General features: G+C 48.7%; 1 protein-coding gene across 4 annotated transcripts in view; it reads right to left on the reverse strand.

The window, feature by feature from the left end:
• Positions 1–16,271, reverse strand: part of KIF21B (kinesin family member 21B) — a 76,878-nt gene that overhangs the window by 39,836 nt on the left and 20,771 nt on the right. For all 4 annotated transcript variants that reach the window (XR_011165733.1, XR_011165732.1, XM_069074535.1 and 1 more), the window contains exons 2-14: positions 15,828–16,050; positions 15,300–15,482; positions 10,953–11,102; positions 10,395–10,529; positions 9,823–9,990; positions 9,425–9,540; positions 8,420–8,615; positions 6,823–7,012; positions 3,804–3,867; positions 3,474–3,695; positions 2,631–2,712; positions 1,973–2,093; positions 90–281 (exon numbers count right to left, since the gene is read on the reverse strand). Coding sequence is in view for 2 of the 4 variants with exons in the window: in XM_069074535.1 (XP_068930636.1) it covers positions 90–281; positions 1,973–2,093; positions 2,631–2,712; positions 3,474–3,695; positions 3,804–3,867; positions 6,823–7,012; positions 8,420–8,615; positions 9,425–9,540; positions 9,823–9,990; positions 10,395–10,529; positions 10,953–11,102; positions 15,300–15,482; positions 15,828–16,050 (2,042 nt within the window). In the remaining 2 variants the exon portion in view is untranslated. The remainder of the gene's footprint in view (positions 1–89; positions 282–1,972; positions 2,094–2,630; positions 2,713–3,473; positions 3,696–3,803; positions 3,868–6,822; positions 7,013–8,419; positions 8,616–9,424; positions 9,541–9,822; positions 9,991–10,394; positions 10,530–10,952; positions 11,103–15,299; positions 15,483–15,827; positions 16,051–16,271) is intronic.

Raw genomic sequence — 16,271 nt, forward strand, 5'->3', positions numbered from 1 at the left:
TATGTGTATAAATACATGTGTGTTATGTATGTGGATTGTGGATGTATGCATGTGTATGTGTGGATGTATGTACACAAGTGTGCACGTACTGAGGTTCTGCAGCACCCGGTCCCGCTCCAGCTGCGTGTCCCGGATCTTGTTCTGCAGCAGGATCAGCTTCTCCTCATACTGGTGCTTCAGTGTCTGCAGCCGCCGCTGGCTGTTCTCCAGCTCGTCAATCAGCTTCTGCTTGATCTCAATCTCACAGGTCAGGTCTGCCAGGTCGGCCTGGAAGTTCACCTCTGCGGGTGGGGGACACGGGGGCACGGGGGCATGGGGGTACGGGGAGGGGAGGAGAGGGGGACACAGAAGAGAAGAGGGCAGCTAAGTGGCACAGTGAGTGGAGGTCTGGCTGCAGGGCTCAGGAGAGCCTGAGTTCAGCTCTGGACTCAAGACACTTCCTGTCTGCCTCAGTGTCCTCATCTGTAAAATGGGAACAGTAACAGCACCTGCCTCCCCGGCTTGTTGTGAGGCTGCAATGATTTGAGCAGAGCTTCACGGACCTTAGAAGTGCTGTACACACGCCGGTTACTATGGTGAGAGATGCAGGGCTCTTCCAGGGGCAGCAACAGTGCTGGATAATGGTAGAAACAGGCCAGTTCAAACGAGCGCCATCTTTCAGCCCTTCCTCTCTAGTCTAAAAGGGCAGCCCTGGACCTCAGGGACAGGGCCGTGCCTCTTCCTCGGGCCTGAAGCTCTGTTCTTCTAGCCATGCTCCATAACCACTGAGGCCAGAGCTAGGTCTCCATCTGCCAGGGATGTCAGGGAGCCTGTACACTGAGACCCTGGGGACTCGTTCTATAGGAGCTGACTGGATGCTGAAGGGTCCCTGAGGCCCAGGAGACCCAGAACAGATGCCGCCTCTGGGGCTGGGAAGGAGCAGTTTGTGTTGAGAAGTCAGAGTCTATTAGATAAGTTTCCCCTTCCCTCCACTGTCTTTAGGGCAAGAACCCCCAGGAATTCACATAGGGGTGTGTGGGGTGGGACAGAGGGTGTTTGTTGGCAAGCGGTTTTTGTATCAAAAAATAAATAAAAAATGAATCCTAACTGAAGGATGAAAGCCTTGACCTATGGCTCTGAGTTGAGCACAATAACTACATTTAATGCAGCAAGTTTCCACTGACCACATCCCCATTCCCCTTCTCCCTTTGCCATCTACTCCCCCACCACTGTCATGAAGATGATCCTAGGGTCTAACTTTCCTTACACTAACTTAACATTGCATATGGTCACCTGTGAAACCTCATTTAGGTCTAGTCACAGAGGCATAGGTTCAAATCCTTCTTCTGACATCTACCTTTGAGGCAGTTGGAGAAAGAGTAAATAGATTGCTAGACTTGGAGACAGGAAGACCTGAGTTCAAATCCTGTGTTAGACACTTACTCGTTGTGTGTCCCTGGGCAAGTCACTTACTCTCTCTCAGATTCAGTTCCCTCGTTCTGTAAAATGAGGGGGTTTGACTTAGACGGGACCTTTAGTCTATGACCTAATGATCCTGCTGATGGGTCTACCCACCACAGGTCTCTTCCCACTTCACTCCATCCTCTTCAGTCACCAAAATTATTTTTCCAAAATGTAGGTTTGACCACGTCACACTCTCACTCAGTAAACTCCAGTGGCTCCCTACTACTTCCAGGATCATGTACAAAATTGTGTTTGGCGTTCAAAGCCCATCATAATGTAGCAACACCCTCTTCCCAACCAGGCACATAGTAGGTGCTTAATAACAGCTTACTTCCTGACTGACTATGGTCCTCCTCTGCAAGGCCAGGTCTGGCTCTCTACCCCATTTCCTGCTGATAAGAAAGGGAGACTCCAGGGTGGCATGGGGGGGTTCTTTAGGAACTGGAAGGGTGAGCTTCCTTCCCCTTCTAGCATGTTCGTGCCTCAGTGGCCAGTCCTTCCTATCTCCTGCCCTGGGGGATGAACTCACCCTTCTCCTCAGGGTCCGAGTCTGAGTCCACCAGGCTCTCCTCACTGCCTGAATCTTCATCTTCATCTTCCCGTCCTTCCTCCTCCTCACAGCCACTTTCATCCCGATCCTCCTCTTCCTCCTGAGCATTGAGCACCATGATGGCGCCCTCCCCTCCCAAGGGTCAGGAAACCTCCCCACAGAGAACTGGGTGAGTTCCCATTGGGCCAGACCATGAAGGGAGCAGCACCCTGAGACTGAGGGATGGTAGTATGCACATGTGTGTGTCTACATACATGCACACAAACATACATACATGCATGCATGCATGGAGGGCAATCAGTAGGGAAAGAGCAGAAAGGGAGCACACACAGCACTGCAGCTGGAACCCTATGATCCCTCCCCCCAAAATCACATCTGCCTCCAAGGAGCATGGGCCCTTTATGCGCATATGGAGTCCCTTCTTTGGGGCTGAGATTGGGAGAGGGGGCAAATACATCAACCTGGCAACCAATCAAACCCAGTGAGTCTAATTCAAGGAGGGGAGAGTTACTTGGCTCTGAATGGGGCTGGGAACATCGATGGCCCTCCTCCAGCCCTTCTTACTGAGACTGATGCCTAGGTGAAGCCCAGGCAGGGCCACAAGTCAGAGCGCACATGGGAAGGGACTGGCCCATACCTCCTCGGCCTCGTTCTCATCCGTCTCTTCTCCATTCTCTTGATGTAACTTTGCCCTCTTTTTAAACGCCTCCTTCTCTGGGCTGCCCACAGGAGGGAGATGGGGGTAGGGTCAGGTTAGGAGAGTCTGCCTCACAGATCCTAGGCTAGGGGCTGGAAGGGGTCTTAGAGGCCATCTCATCCAACCTCCTTGTTACAGTTGAGAAGGTATTAAATAACGCGCCCATAGTAACACAGCTAGTCTAATCCTGGAGATGAGATGTGAACCCAGCTCCTTCCAGCACTCTTTTCATTCCTCCATGCTCCTGCTCCAGGGAGGTAGGAGTCACAGAGAAGAAAGGAGGCCGGGACTGGTAGGGAAAATATCCCTATCTGAGGTTGGGAGAGGGGATGACGTCACCCTAAAGTATAGGAGACAAGGCAGTGAGGTCAGCCAGCAATCTCCATTTCCCAGCTGAGCTGGTTTTTAAATTTTAACCCAACTAGCCCAAAATAGACTCTAATTAGTCTCTTATTTTCCTACATGTCAAAGATCACAAGACAGGGTAAGGCAACCTTTGCCCACAAGTGGCTGATTACTTTCCCAAGATAGCAGGCACCGGAAAGAGATTTCTGGGGACTGGTGCCACTGTGCATGATGTTACCAGGGAGGTGGCCTGGGGTAGTACAGAGATGGAGCTTAGTAACACCAGCTTCTACTAGTCTCCCTCTCCTCAGACCCAGATCCAAGAAGGGGTGGATGCCTCAAGGGGAGGAAGTCCCACCCCTATGAGAAAACTGACCCCATCCTACACCGCCCACCAATGCTACTGTCAGATGGTATGTGGGGGCTTCTCTCCTTCACCTTTTTCTCCGTTGCCTCGTCTCCTTTTTCTTTAGCCGTTCCAGGTCCTGCTTGGCCTTGCGGATCACCTCTGAGGCCTCTGCTTCCATGGAAATCGATGGGCTGCTCAGCAAACTTCCCTGGGTTTGGGAACCAGTCATGGAGTAGGAGGACCTCCCTGAGGTCCGTGAGAGTGTGCGGCGGAGAGACTCATTCATCGCTTCACTCTCTAGAAGCTTTGTTCTGAAGTAGAAGAGAAAGGAGGTCAGCTGGAAGTATTGTCTCTTAGCCCTCCCCCTGCCAGAGTTCCCAGACCCGCCACCCTAGGTCTTCCCCATCCCCAGTGCTCACCGAAGTTCCTCAATCTCTCGGATATAGTTCTGGATCAGAGTACCAATGGCCTCATTGCCATCTCCTGGAGGGGAACAGAAAAGATATGTCTCATGATAACGGTAACAATCCCAGCAACAATAACACTGTGGGATAGGTCATTGTTATTTAACATATATTGTGGCACCTAAAAAAAAAAGTAGATTTCAGTGATTCATGCAGAGATAGGCTAAGTGGGCCAAGATACAAGTGGGGCAGCCATAGTGACATTATAGGCCTCTACTATAGAAGAAAGAAAAGAAACAGAAGGGAGACAGAGGAAAGCCTTGAGCTGCCATATGCCAGCTGTTCTGAGAAACAAAGAATGAGAGGAGGTCGATCTCAAAGAACTGGATGCAATGTAAAGGTCCCCTAAAAACCCCAAAGAACGTGGGACTTAACCACTGGGACCTGAGCTGTCATTAGCAGAGAATATCCTGAAATAGGGTCACAAAGTACTGAAATACCTAAAGAAACCTATGAATGGGATAATTAAAAGTTGTGAAGCGACTTAATATACCTTAGATGGTTTTTCCCTTTCTATTCTTTGTTCTATTTGATGATACACACCTTGTTTATTTATAGTTAAAGAAGAATAATTTGTTTTGTTTTAATTAAGTGCTTACCTTCCCCTTCTCAAAGGTTGGTAAAAGTAGGCTAGTATATATACCTGAGGACCTTAGGCGAATAGCCCAAAGCTATTCATGCCCAAACTGCTATGATTGCTGTTACCCAAGGACGGGGAAAGGCATCACTGCTCACATAACAGTGACCAGGAGAGAAAGAAAGCATGGTCCAGAGGAGGAAATGAACAGACTCTTCTGGATGAAGCTAAGTTTGCAGTAAGAATCAGGTCATCAATAAATCAACAGGCATTTTATCAAGCACCTAATAGATACCAACCAGGCACTGCTAGGCACTGAAGATATAAAGAAAGGAACCCCCCCTGCCCCTGCCACTCCCAACAAGTCCAGGGCTGATTTTGAGGAAAGTCACCACTGTGTTATTCCCTAGTCATACTAGATCCAAGAAACCCTGTTCAGCACTGGGCACCCCACTTTGTCTGATCAGAATGGGAGGCCGCTGAAGGCCAGGCCATCTGAGGGGCACATCGGCTGAAGGAAGCTGGAATGCTTTCCCTCACTTAAGGTCTTTAAGCAAACACTGGCTGTCTGGCTGTCAGGGGTATGTTGTAAAGGAGATCTTTTTTTTCAGGCCAAGCTTAAACTCAGAGGCCTCTGAGGTCCCTTCCAAACCCGATCCTTTGGAATTCTGTTTAGCCTGAAAGAAGAAAAGACTGAAGGGGACTGTGATCTCTGTCTCCAAGGATGTGAAAGGCTGTCAAGTGGGAAGGGGCCTGGATTTGTTCTACTTGGCCCTGGGAGAGGGTGGAGAGAGAGGGCCAGAACAAAGGACAGTGGGCAGAGGTTGTACAGCAACATAGTGAGGGAAAAATTCCTAAAAATAAGAGTGGGCCAGGCTGCCTGGGGAGGCAGGGGCTCCCTTCACTGGAGGGGAACAAGCAGAGAATGGGTGACCACTTATCGGGGATTCCTGCCCAGGTACGGGTGGATTATGTCACAGGCAACCTCTGAGTGCCCTTCTGCCTCTAAGAACCTGTGCCAGGACCTGAAACCTCCAAGTGGGACCCAGGCAGTCATGTTAAGGTCACCTTAAACTTTATAAAGCACTTTAACAAACATCATCTTGTGTGATTCTCAGAACCACCCAGTGAGACACGTGGGGGGAGGTCAGTATCTCCATGTTACAAAATGAAGACAAACAATGGTGGAAGTTGGGGTGTTGAAACTGGGGGAAAGAAAGGAGATTTGGCTGGGAGAGAGAATGTATAAAGGAGGGCATCTGAAATAAGCCTGAATAGTAAGCTGGAGCCAGACTATGGGAAGTCTGAGGTTCTCAGGGTCTGCCAAAGGACATTAGAGTTTTGTCACCAAAGTGGTAACCAGGAGTGTTTTTGCTGTTTAGGCCAGACTAACTCATTCCTGCAGGGGCAGAAGGAGGAAAGAACAGGGGAGCTAAGTGCTTTCTGACAGACATGGGAATGGGAAGTCTCTCCAATCATTGAATCAACAAGAACCTACTATGTTCTGAGCATAAAAGTAGGTACTGGGGATGCAAAGAACAAAAAGGAAAGAGTCTCTGTTTATGTTCTCTCATGGGAGATGACAAGTCCATCTGGAAGTGTAAGGATAGTAAATACAAGGGGGCTAGGGAGGGTGGTATAATGTTAATGGGATATAAGAGCTTCCCCACCCATTAATAGGCTTCAGATGGAGCCCATTAAGGCAAGATTGCTAAGGGCAGTGAGTAAAGCAGTGGGCCCGGAGTTGGGAGGACCCGAGTTTAGTTCTGGCCTCAGACACTTAACACAAAAACACTAGCCGTGTAACCTTGGGCAAGTTACTTAACCCCAAGTACCCTCCAAAAGGCAAAAAAAAAAAAAAAGATTGCTAAGGGGAGGCTTGTAGAAAGGCTTTCACACCTTTTGTTAATTCCTAATTAGGCACTGAATCATGAGGGTTTTGATGCCCTCTGGTTCTATAAAGGGTATATATACTCTGAGGTTAGCATTTTGGGGCTCACTCATTGGAAGAATGTTCTTGTAAACTGATCAGATGAGACTCTGGGTAACTGTTAAGGAGCCCCCTGTTTTTGAAAATGTCTCAGATGTTGGTGCTTCTCTCTCTGGTAACTATATATGTATTGCCTTGGTCAGACAGTTGAATCTGTCTGTTGATCTGTGTTAATTTCTCAGTTAGAAGCCCAGTCTGTTGGTTTTTATTTCTCTGCTTGTATTTTCTCTGAAGTTCAGGGCAATGACTTTCCCCCTAACTAGTGAATGTAATTTAAAAGACTGTTAACCCCTTGAACAGCTATCTTTCCTAGTAAAGCAGGTCTAAGAACCTGAGCTAGGAGCCATCCTGGGTATGCCAGCGTGGTTGCTGCTACAGGCCAGCAGGTCCACTTGCCCTGTACTCACCGGCCTTAGCAAGGAGCAGGTTGGCCTCCTGGCTCATGAGGTGGGTGACACGGTTGTTGATGGCATCGATGGCTTCCTGCATGGCTTTCACCCGCATCCGCAGTGTGCCATTCTCTTTCTGCAGCATGGCATTCTCCCGGAACAGGTCACTGTAGCCGTCTGAGCCGTCCTCCCCAGTCACTCGCTTACCCTAGGAGGAGGAGGGGAGTGGGTGGGAAGAGGTCAGTCTATGGCTCAGCAGAAAGGGAAGGCCTGAGGAGCTCTTCTCTCATTTGAACTGCTGATCTTTTTTCCCAAGCAGCCTCTTGACCACCACTGTCAGACTAACTGACTTAAAATCTAGTTATGACCATATTATCTCTCTTTTTGAAAACTAAAAAAAAAAATGCACAGAAAAGGAAAAAAGGCAGCTTAGAGGTCAACAGAGACAAGTAGGACAGATTTGGGAACTAACATGCCACATTGAGCACATACTGTAAAAAGAAAAAAACAGTTGTACACAGTGAGATTGTAGGTTTCATATACACACACACATTTTTGGAATATAGAAATATTCAGGTGTGTCAAATTTAAAACAATAAAAAAATTTTTTAAGACCTCCCATGGCTCCTTATTAGGGGCCTACCTATAGTGCACAGAATGCTAGGCCTAGAGTGAGAAAGATTCAACTTCCTGAGTTCAAATTCAGCCCCAAACACTTACATACTATGTGACCTGGGCAAGTCACTCAACCCTGTTTACCTCTGTTTCCTCATCTGTAAAATGAGCTGGAGAAGGAAATGGCAAATCATGACAGTATCTTTCCCAAAAAAAACTCCGAATGAGAGTGAAGAAAAGTCAGACAAAACCGATTGAAATGACTGAACAACACAGATCCTTATAGCCTATCAAAAAAAAAAAAAAGTCCAAATTCCTTATGCTAATATTCAAGGCTTCTATTATATGCTGGCCCTTTTCCCTTTCCAGCCTTATTTCCTATTGATTCTCTACAAACTCTCAAACTGGGCTCCCAGTCTAACACTTCATTGTTTTTGTTCATTCTATTCCCTCTTCATGAAATGTCCAGTCACCCTGACCCACCTCTGTCCCTCGTGCATCCCCACTTATCAAGTCTGAACCAACCTTTATCACCCACTCCAAGTCTGCCTTCTATATGTAACCTTCTGGACTGCCCCAACCACAAGGGTCTCTCTTGCTTCTGGACTCCTATGGCATAGTGTACTCTGAACACCAATCACACGTCCTGGAGTTACTTTCACATATATCTTCTATCACCTACAGCACTGTAAGCTCCTTGGGGGCAGAGGTCATGTCTTATTAATCTTTATGTACTGCCCTGTGCCCAACATTGGAACTTGCTTGCACACAGCAGGCATACAATAAATAATTGATGAATGAATAAGAGAAAAGGTGAGGAGGAATCTGAAAAGTCAGAGGGTCAAAGTGGTCCCCAGCAGGCCACTCCTTGAGAGGAAGGCAGAGCCACGGGGAAGCAGTGTTGTTACTTACAGGCACTGCTAAGCTGAATGCTCAGGGCCCAGTCCAGAGAAGCTGGGCCCATTCTACTGGCTAGGCCAAGAGGAGCCCCCTCACTCACCGCCTTGTACTCCATCAACTCCATTTGCAGGCGGGCAATCTCTGCGCGAAGGGCACTGATCTGCTGGCTGGTCTTATCTTGGTTCACAACCACCTTGTTCTTGATGTTGCGGGCCCGGTTGGCATACTTGAGGGTATTCAGGGTCTCCATAAAGTCCCGGTCTGAAGGGCTCACACAAGCAATCATAATTGTCTGGCTGGTAGGGATAGAGGAGAGATGTGGCAGAGGCAGATGTGCCCATAGAAAACATCACACTGGAGCTAAGTCCTGGCCTGTCCCAAGGCCACCTGAGGGCCACTTGGCACAAACTCCAAGATGAAACGACCATGAGATTTCTGTTCCAGCAGTATATGACTACAATTTACTTAGCTAATATGGTCAGTGCTGTTTTGGCCTGTTGTTTTTTTAGAAATTGATCTAGGAAATAAATAGTAGTAAGACCTTATATTTCCAGTTTTAATATCCTGTCTTAGCTTTACAAATTCCCTATGAGTTATAAAGGGGAAAGGATCTATTCTCTCCCTTGTACAGAGGCAATAAGGCAGTATAGCAGTGTGGGAAATAGAACACTGGACTTGGCCTCAGGAAGAACTGAGGTCGAATCCTGCTTTAGACAGGTACTAGCTGCCCAAGCCTGGACTCTCTCAGTGCCTCAGTTATCTATTCGGTTAAATGGGAATGATGACAGCACCTGTCTCACAGGGTTGTTGTGAAGCTCGAATGTGATGATATGTATGTAAAGTGCATTGTAAACCCTAAAGCACCATATCAACATCAGCTATAATTACGAATTATAATTATTACCAGGTAATAGTAATAACGATGATGGGAATACGCACGGGGAAATGACGTGGCCAAAATAAATGACTTGTCCAAGACCATTAACCTCCCTAGGTTTTCTCACTCTCAGCCTCAGATCATGCTCAACACAACCAGCTGCACTGGATAGGAGCTGGCAGTGAGTGGGCACAATAACTGCTCCCCAGGAGTGGCCGCTGTGGTTACCTATTGCCCCCGAGGGAGTCCTGGAGAAGCCGGGTAAGCTTGGAGTCCCGGTAGGGCACGTGGACCACCTTCTTGCTCTGGTCTCCCAGGGCACTGATCACATTACCCAAGGCCAGCTGCAAGAAAGAGCCCTGGCCTTCAGCAGGGTATCCCACGGAGCCATGGCCCCTAACCTTCCCACCATCTTCACTGCCCTCAGCCAATCCCAAGCTCTAGGACTGGGGACACGCAAGGATCATTATTAAAGTCAAAGTCAGGGAAGAGGACCAAACAGAAACAGACCCAGGAGAAGGGGAACAGAGACAAAAACATGGCATGCAGGAAGGAGTTAAGGGTTCAGGTCCTGCTCTAGGCCACTGGATCAGCCTCTATGCTGGACAGGGTAAGAGTTTCCATACCAGGCCACAGTTGATAGAGATGCCCTCTTTGGCCCTCTCGCCCGTGGCCCCTGTCCGCTTTAGCCGTTCAGAGCCTGCCAGATCGACGAAATGAAACTTGGCTGTGAGCGTTTCATACTCGTTGGTGGGGGCAGCACCATTGGGAAGACCAGGCACCTCACCATTCACCTATGGGAGAAGTGGGCATGGCTGAAAACCCCAATCCCCCCACCTCCACCCCACAGGGGCTAAGGCTCCCTGGGATGTCTGGAGATGCTCCCTTAGCAAGTCCAGAGGGGCAGAGGACAAAATACCAAAGTGGGACATGAGGTCAATAAAGCTATAAGGCCATAATAAGAGGCCTCAGAGATCATCCCATTCAAGCCTATTAATTTACACAGGAGGAAACAGAAACTCAGTCAAGTGAAGCGATTGGCCCAAGATCCCACAGATACAGAGGGGAAGAGCCAGGACTCAAAGCTGGGTCTCCGGATCCAGCACAGTTTCTCTGGGACGGGTAGAAGTCCCAGCCTGGTTCTGCCCATAGCCAGGCCCCTCCACCTACTCCTCCTGCCTCTCTTGAGGCTGCTCACCAGGTCAGGCCGGGCGCAGACGCGCATCTGACACAGGTGGATGGTGAAGATGGCGTGAGAGCGGGAGCTCTGCACGTTCATCTGGGTGCTGGCCGTGGTCCGGGACAGAGCGCCTTGCTTCAGACACTGGATAAGCTGCAGAGAGAGGAGACAGGCTGTACGGGGTGGTAAGGGGCCCTTCCAGGGAGCTATGTCTCTGCAGGAGACAGAGAGACCCTTTGTATAGAGCCCCCTGTATTTTCATTCTTATGCCACTCAGGCATCCCCAGGAGCACTGATGCCTTGCATCTTGCCCCTTTCAATTAGCTAATAAAAGCAGATAGTATTTATGTGGGCTTTAAGGTCTGAAGGCCACTTCACAAATATTATCTCATCTGAATCTCACAACCCTGGGAAGTGGGTGCTACTACTACCCCCATTTTACAGATGAGGAAACCGAGGCACACAGATCTGCCCAGGTATGTATTTGAGGCTAGATCTGAACTCAGGTGTTCCTGACTCAGACCCAGTGCTCTATTCATTGTGCTACCAAGCTGCCTCTCCCTAGTAGACTCCCACCTCTTCTTGGGAACTGATGAGGCGGGAGGTAACACCAGTGGTGTAGATGCCCCCATTGGTGTCTTCATGGATCTTGATGTTGGATTTTCGGTGGCGGGAATCAGGATCTCGGGTGCTATCAAACAGGTCAAGGATCTCCTCATTGTAGAGCTGGACATAAGAGCCAGAGAGGAAGAGGAGGCAATGGTGAGTTATTCCCCAGAGGTCAGTGGAAGACTCAATGACCCCTCCTACCCGACTTTTCCCTCTCATAAAACTTTGTACTCATCTAGTAGTATTTCAGGGCCCTACTGGGTCAGGGATCCCAAAAGGACCAAAGAGCTGAGAATCCAGAGGCCTAAGAACAGGCCCTCTTCAGGTTATAGAATAGAGTGGGACCCCCAACTCAAGCTGAGCTAGTCAAGAGGTCAGGCCACTGGTCATGGCTGACTGTGTGGAAATGAGCTCAGAGATGGAGAACTTGGTAGTCATGGGAAGACTTGTTTAGACTGAGGCAAAGTAAAGCAAGTAGGACCAGAGAACAACATATATCACGCCTGCAATGACAAAATGGAAAGAACCACCACAAAACAATCAAATCGGAAAGCTGGGAAATGATAAGCACCAAGCTTGGGCCCAAAAAAAACATATAAGGATGTATCTCTTCATGCTTCTTTGTAACTATGAGTGTGGGCATTCTATGAAATTGTATGTTAGTTTTGCTGAGCTGTTGTGTTCTCTTTATTGTTCTTTGTTTAAGGGACGGCTCTGGAGGAAGGGAAAAAAGGAGGGATACACTTAGTAATGGAGGTGATGTAAAAACAAACAATATCAATAAGAATTTTATTTAAAAATTAGCATTCACTGCTACCCATCCCTTCCGTCTCAGGGGCAAAAGCTCAGATACTGTCTGAGAACATTTGGATATGTTCTCTTCTTCTTCACAAGGACCTGACTGGAGGATAGGGATGGAAATTAGAGCGAGGAGAAATCGTGGTTTACTTTGTGTGGCAATAGGCAGAAGGGACCACCACTGGTCTGACCTCCTGGATATGTGTCTAGCTTCTTTGTAGGGACCCTATGTTGTCCTGCCTTCTAGGAGAGTTCAATCCAGCTTGGAAGATTCCCCAAACCTCAGGGTAAGCTCTCCTTTTTATAATCACCACCAGAGAAAGTGCCACCTGCTAAGGGGCAGGGACATTCCCCTGGGAGGTAGGTACTTAGAAGGTGGACAGGTAGGTCCTAGAGGAGAGGGAGAATGAGAAAGGAGACAGTTGAGGGCTGCAGCCACTGGGTTCCTGCCTCTGGAAACTCTGATAGCCTGGACATCCGAGGCTTTGATGTTCCTCAAAGAGACGGAAATATCAAGACAGGAAAGGGAAGAGGAACAGGAAAGGACTGACTGGGATTTGGGTGCCATTAATGGCCATGTCCTCCCAGGTCTGTCTGTCCTATAAACAGACAGACTGGACTCATGTAACCCTTTCCACCCTGAGGGCAGCATCCCAACTAGTGGCTCTGTCCTTGGCACAGCCTTCCCAGGGGGCTGCTGGTTCCCTCCCTCTGGACATTTCCCTGGCAACGGGGCTGGAGAAGGAAAAGCAAAGAGACAAGAAACAAAAGACAAATCCATTGAATCTGAAAAGGAGCCTGGAGTCCCTGAAGGGCAAAGCAGCCACACTCTTGTCTAAGAACACCTAGGAGACAGGAGCAGACCCAGGAGGGAGCAATTAACCAGCAGCCCCCCAGGGAGTAGGACCAAAGGCAGCCAGGGTTGTTTTCCTGCTCTGGTTTCCCTAGCTTTCTGTTTCTCTCTCAGACTGAAAGGCAAGTGGAGCCAGAGCTGGAGGGAGGGTTTGCAGGGTTCAAGCCCTGTCTTTGGATCCAACAAGAGGGGGAGCCATGCCTGTGGGTGGGGGTTCTAGAAGGTCACTGTGGGGGAAGGGGCAGAAGGGGGCTTCCTAAACCCTTCTTCTTTTTTTTAAAAGCAATTGGGGTTAAGTAACTTGCTCAAGGTTACATGGCCAGTTGTTTCTGGGTGTGGTGGTAAGTATCTGAGCCTGGATTTGATCCCAAGTCATGCCGATTCTGGGGCCGATGCTCTTACTCACTGAGCCACCTGGCTGCCCCTAAGCAATTGGGGTCAAGTAACTTGCTCAAGGTTACATGGCCAGGTGTTTCTGGGTGGGTGCTAAGTGTCTTAGCCCAGATTCGATCCCAGGTCATCCCGACTCTGGGGCTGGTGCTCTTACTCACTGTGCTACCTGGCCGCCCCTTCCTAAGCCCTTCTCTCTTATCCAGGATGAAGCACTGAGTCTGACAGAATCTGAAAGGGTCCCAGCATCATCTAAACCAGAGGTGTCAGCTACAGGGCCCCAGTACCATCCCCAGGGAGGCCAGAACCAGACTAAAATGTAGTGGGGAAATATTTAACAAAAGAAATAAAAATATGATAGGACATGGAAAACGTTGACATGTGGTTTTCTAAGCCAATATCTGGCCCACTGAGATTCTTCTATGGTCTAGGGGCCCTGGTTTCTATCTGAATTTGACCTGGTTGATCTACGTCAGTTCCCTCCTGGATTTTTACAGATAAGGAAACTGAGACCAGAGAAGTTTCGGTGCTTAGCCTAAGGCCCCACAGATCTATGTAAAAACAGCAAATGAGCCTAGATCTACCCTCCTAGGCCCCTCCAGGGTACCCCCTCTTTCTGACTGGGGAAGACTACAGGGGGTTCTGAGGTTTCTTGTGGAAATTACTCAATAGTGCCATACCATTCATTCCATTTCCATCAGGAAACTGATGGCTTACTTCCTGTCTGGAGGAATCTGCCTTCTTCAGGCCAGAGCGAGATGGACAAAGAATAAAATATCTAGGTAGAAAAAGGTCAGGAAGGGTACCTACTGTCAGGAGACTAAAGAAGCCTGGTTCTAGAAAATTGGAAAATTCCCCCATGTCAGATCTAGGGAAACTGAGGCAGAGTAATAAGCAAGTGGCCAAAAAGTGAAGGGACAATATAAGGGGAGTCCAGGCCTTCAGCACCTCTGCAGCTGACTGCATTCTTCCTGGGGTAAGTGATATTCCCTTCTTTCAAGGCAGAGCCTGCTCAAGGCAGCCCCTGAGCTGTAGGGCACCCCATGAAAGAAGAGGGTGTTGATGTTGCTTGTAATATTAAAAGCTGATGTTTCAATATCACTTTGTGCTTTCCTCATAACAGCCCCAGGAGCTAGGTGGTATGGGTGACATCGTTGTTGTCTCCCATTCTGCAGATGAGAACAACAAGCTTGGAGAGGTTAAATGACTTATCCTCTTCTGTAAAGAGGATGAGAGGTTGGTTTTCACTTCCCAAGAAAACATAATCTGTTTTTTTGACTCCTGGGAGATCTGGGCTGTGATTCAGATTTCTCACTTTCACTATTCCCCTATTTCTTAAATTCTAGCTATCTTCAAAGACCCCAGTGGAAGCTCAGTGGAGAAAAAAAGAGGTGTTATGGGAGAGTCAGGACTTGAACTCATCCCCACCAACTCCCCAGTCTAAGTTTTGCCAGGATTTGGGTCTAGAGATTGTTCTTCCTGGTCTGATCAGCACCAGCCCTTGGGTTGGCAGTTCTGACCCAGACTGGCACTAGCTTTAATTTTCTCATCCATGGGAAGTTTATGGCCCTGAGGGAACAGAAGATGAGAATGCTGGATCCCAAGCATCTTTCTGGCCTCCTGGGCTCATCCCAAGCCCAAGCAGAGTGCTCCTCAGGGTCAATGACTCTAGGCAACAAGACTGTACATGGGCCTATATCCAGCAATCCCATCTCCTATTCCTCCTTCAGGCCTAGCTTGGAGAATCTACCTTTCCTCTCCCAACAAGAATCACAGTGCCATCCAAGTACATCTCACAAGCCACTAAAGTCAGGTTTTGTCCACATTTGAGCCCCAAAAGAAGTGGTAGGACAACCTTGCCAGAGCAGGCATGGATCCAGGCTCAGGCCTTGGGGCACACTCTCTTTCCCTTTCCCATCTCCTCTATCTCACACTCCCACCTCCAAAAAAAAAAAAAAGGCTCTCTGTGCAGGCCCTTGAGAACATGGCCTACCAGTCCTCTGGTGGGTGACAGGATCACAGAATTAGAGCTAGAATTTACAGGCCATTTTGGCCTACGTCCCCCTCATCCCCAATTTATAAATGAGGATCTGAGACAAATGATTTGCCCAAAGTCCCCCATGGTGTAAGTTGAAGTGTCAGGACTCGAACCAAGGTTCTTTGATTCTAAATCTTGTATTCCTTCCACTAGACCACGATGCCTCCCACAACAAGGAAGACAGGCCCTATCTAGCTCTTTGTTTCCTGGTGTCCTCTCATCTCCCTGGTCATACCTCCAGAAATTGTGCGCTGACTTTGAACTCGGGCCCAGGCACTCCCTGTTCCTGGGCCTGTTTCTTGCGTTCAGCAATGCCCCTGAAGAGGTGGCCTATGGCCCTTGGGATGATACCATGCTCCTCCTCTGTGGTGCTCATGTCAAAGCCAGTGCCCATGGTGTATGTCTTCCCAGCTCCTGTCTGTGGAGGGAAAGATGGGACAGGACAGTGAGTTCTTAAAGCCTCTTCTTTTAGAAGGAAGCAGAGCTAGTGGACCTCAAGGGGAGAATCTCTGATGCCTTCCCAGACTCAACCATACACATCCCCATCTTCTCTGTTCACCATGACACCCCTCTCCTTTAAGACCTTCATCTCTCCCAGAAAGACTTTTTCAATTGATTTCATGCCCTCCAGAAAATTCCATTCACTCTGGCATCCATAGATACTGCATAATCCCATATAACTTTGTACTTGTTAACAAGATTCATTGTCTTATGTGTCTCTCATCTAACTAGGAGCTGACCTGAGGAGGGAGGGGGTCCTTACCTGTCCGTAGGCCAGCACTGTGGCATTGTAGCCCTCAAAGCAGCCCTCGATGAGTTTGCCCACACAAGCTGTGTAGATTTGCTCTTGCCAGGTATCCAGGTCAAAGACAAAGTCATAGGTGAAGGCCTTGTCCTTTCCCAGAAGCACCTGGGGCTCTCCAGGAGTGACTGACGTGCAGATGTGACAGCCTTCAATCTTCTCCTTGGATAGCTGGGGCCGGATCCTGCTCAGGGAGAGAGAGAAAGAGACAGAGAGAAAGGGGGAGAGGGAAAGAAAAAGAAAGAGAGAAGGCGGGGAGGGAAGAAGGGAGAGACAGGCAGAGAGAGGTAGAGGGGCGAGGGAGGGAGGGGGAGAGAAAGAGAGAGAATGAGAGAGAAGGAGGGAGAGAGAGAGAGACAGAGAGAGAGACAGAGAGAGAGAGAGAGAGAGAGAGAGAGAGAGAGA

The sequence above is a fragment of the Petaurus breviceps genome, unplaced genomic scaffold (assembly GCF_028583685.1).
Source record: "Petaurus breviceps papuanus isolate PSGF00001 unplaced genomic scaffold, PetGlider_PUasm1.0 90895, whole genome shotgun sequence".
NCBI classification, from domain to species: domain Eukaryota; kingdom Metazoa; phylum Chordata; class Mammalia; order Diprotodontia; family Petauridae; genus Petaurus; species Petaurus breviceps.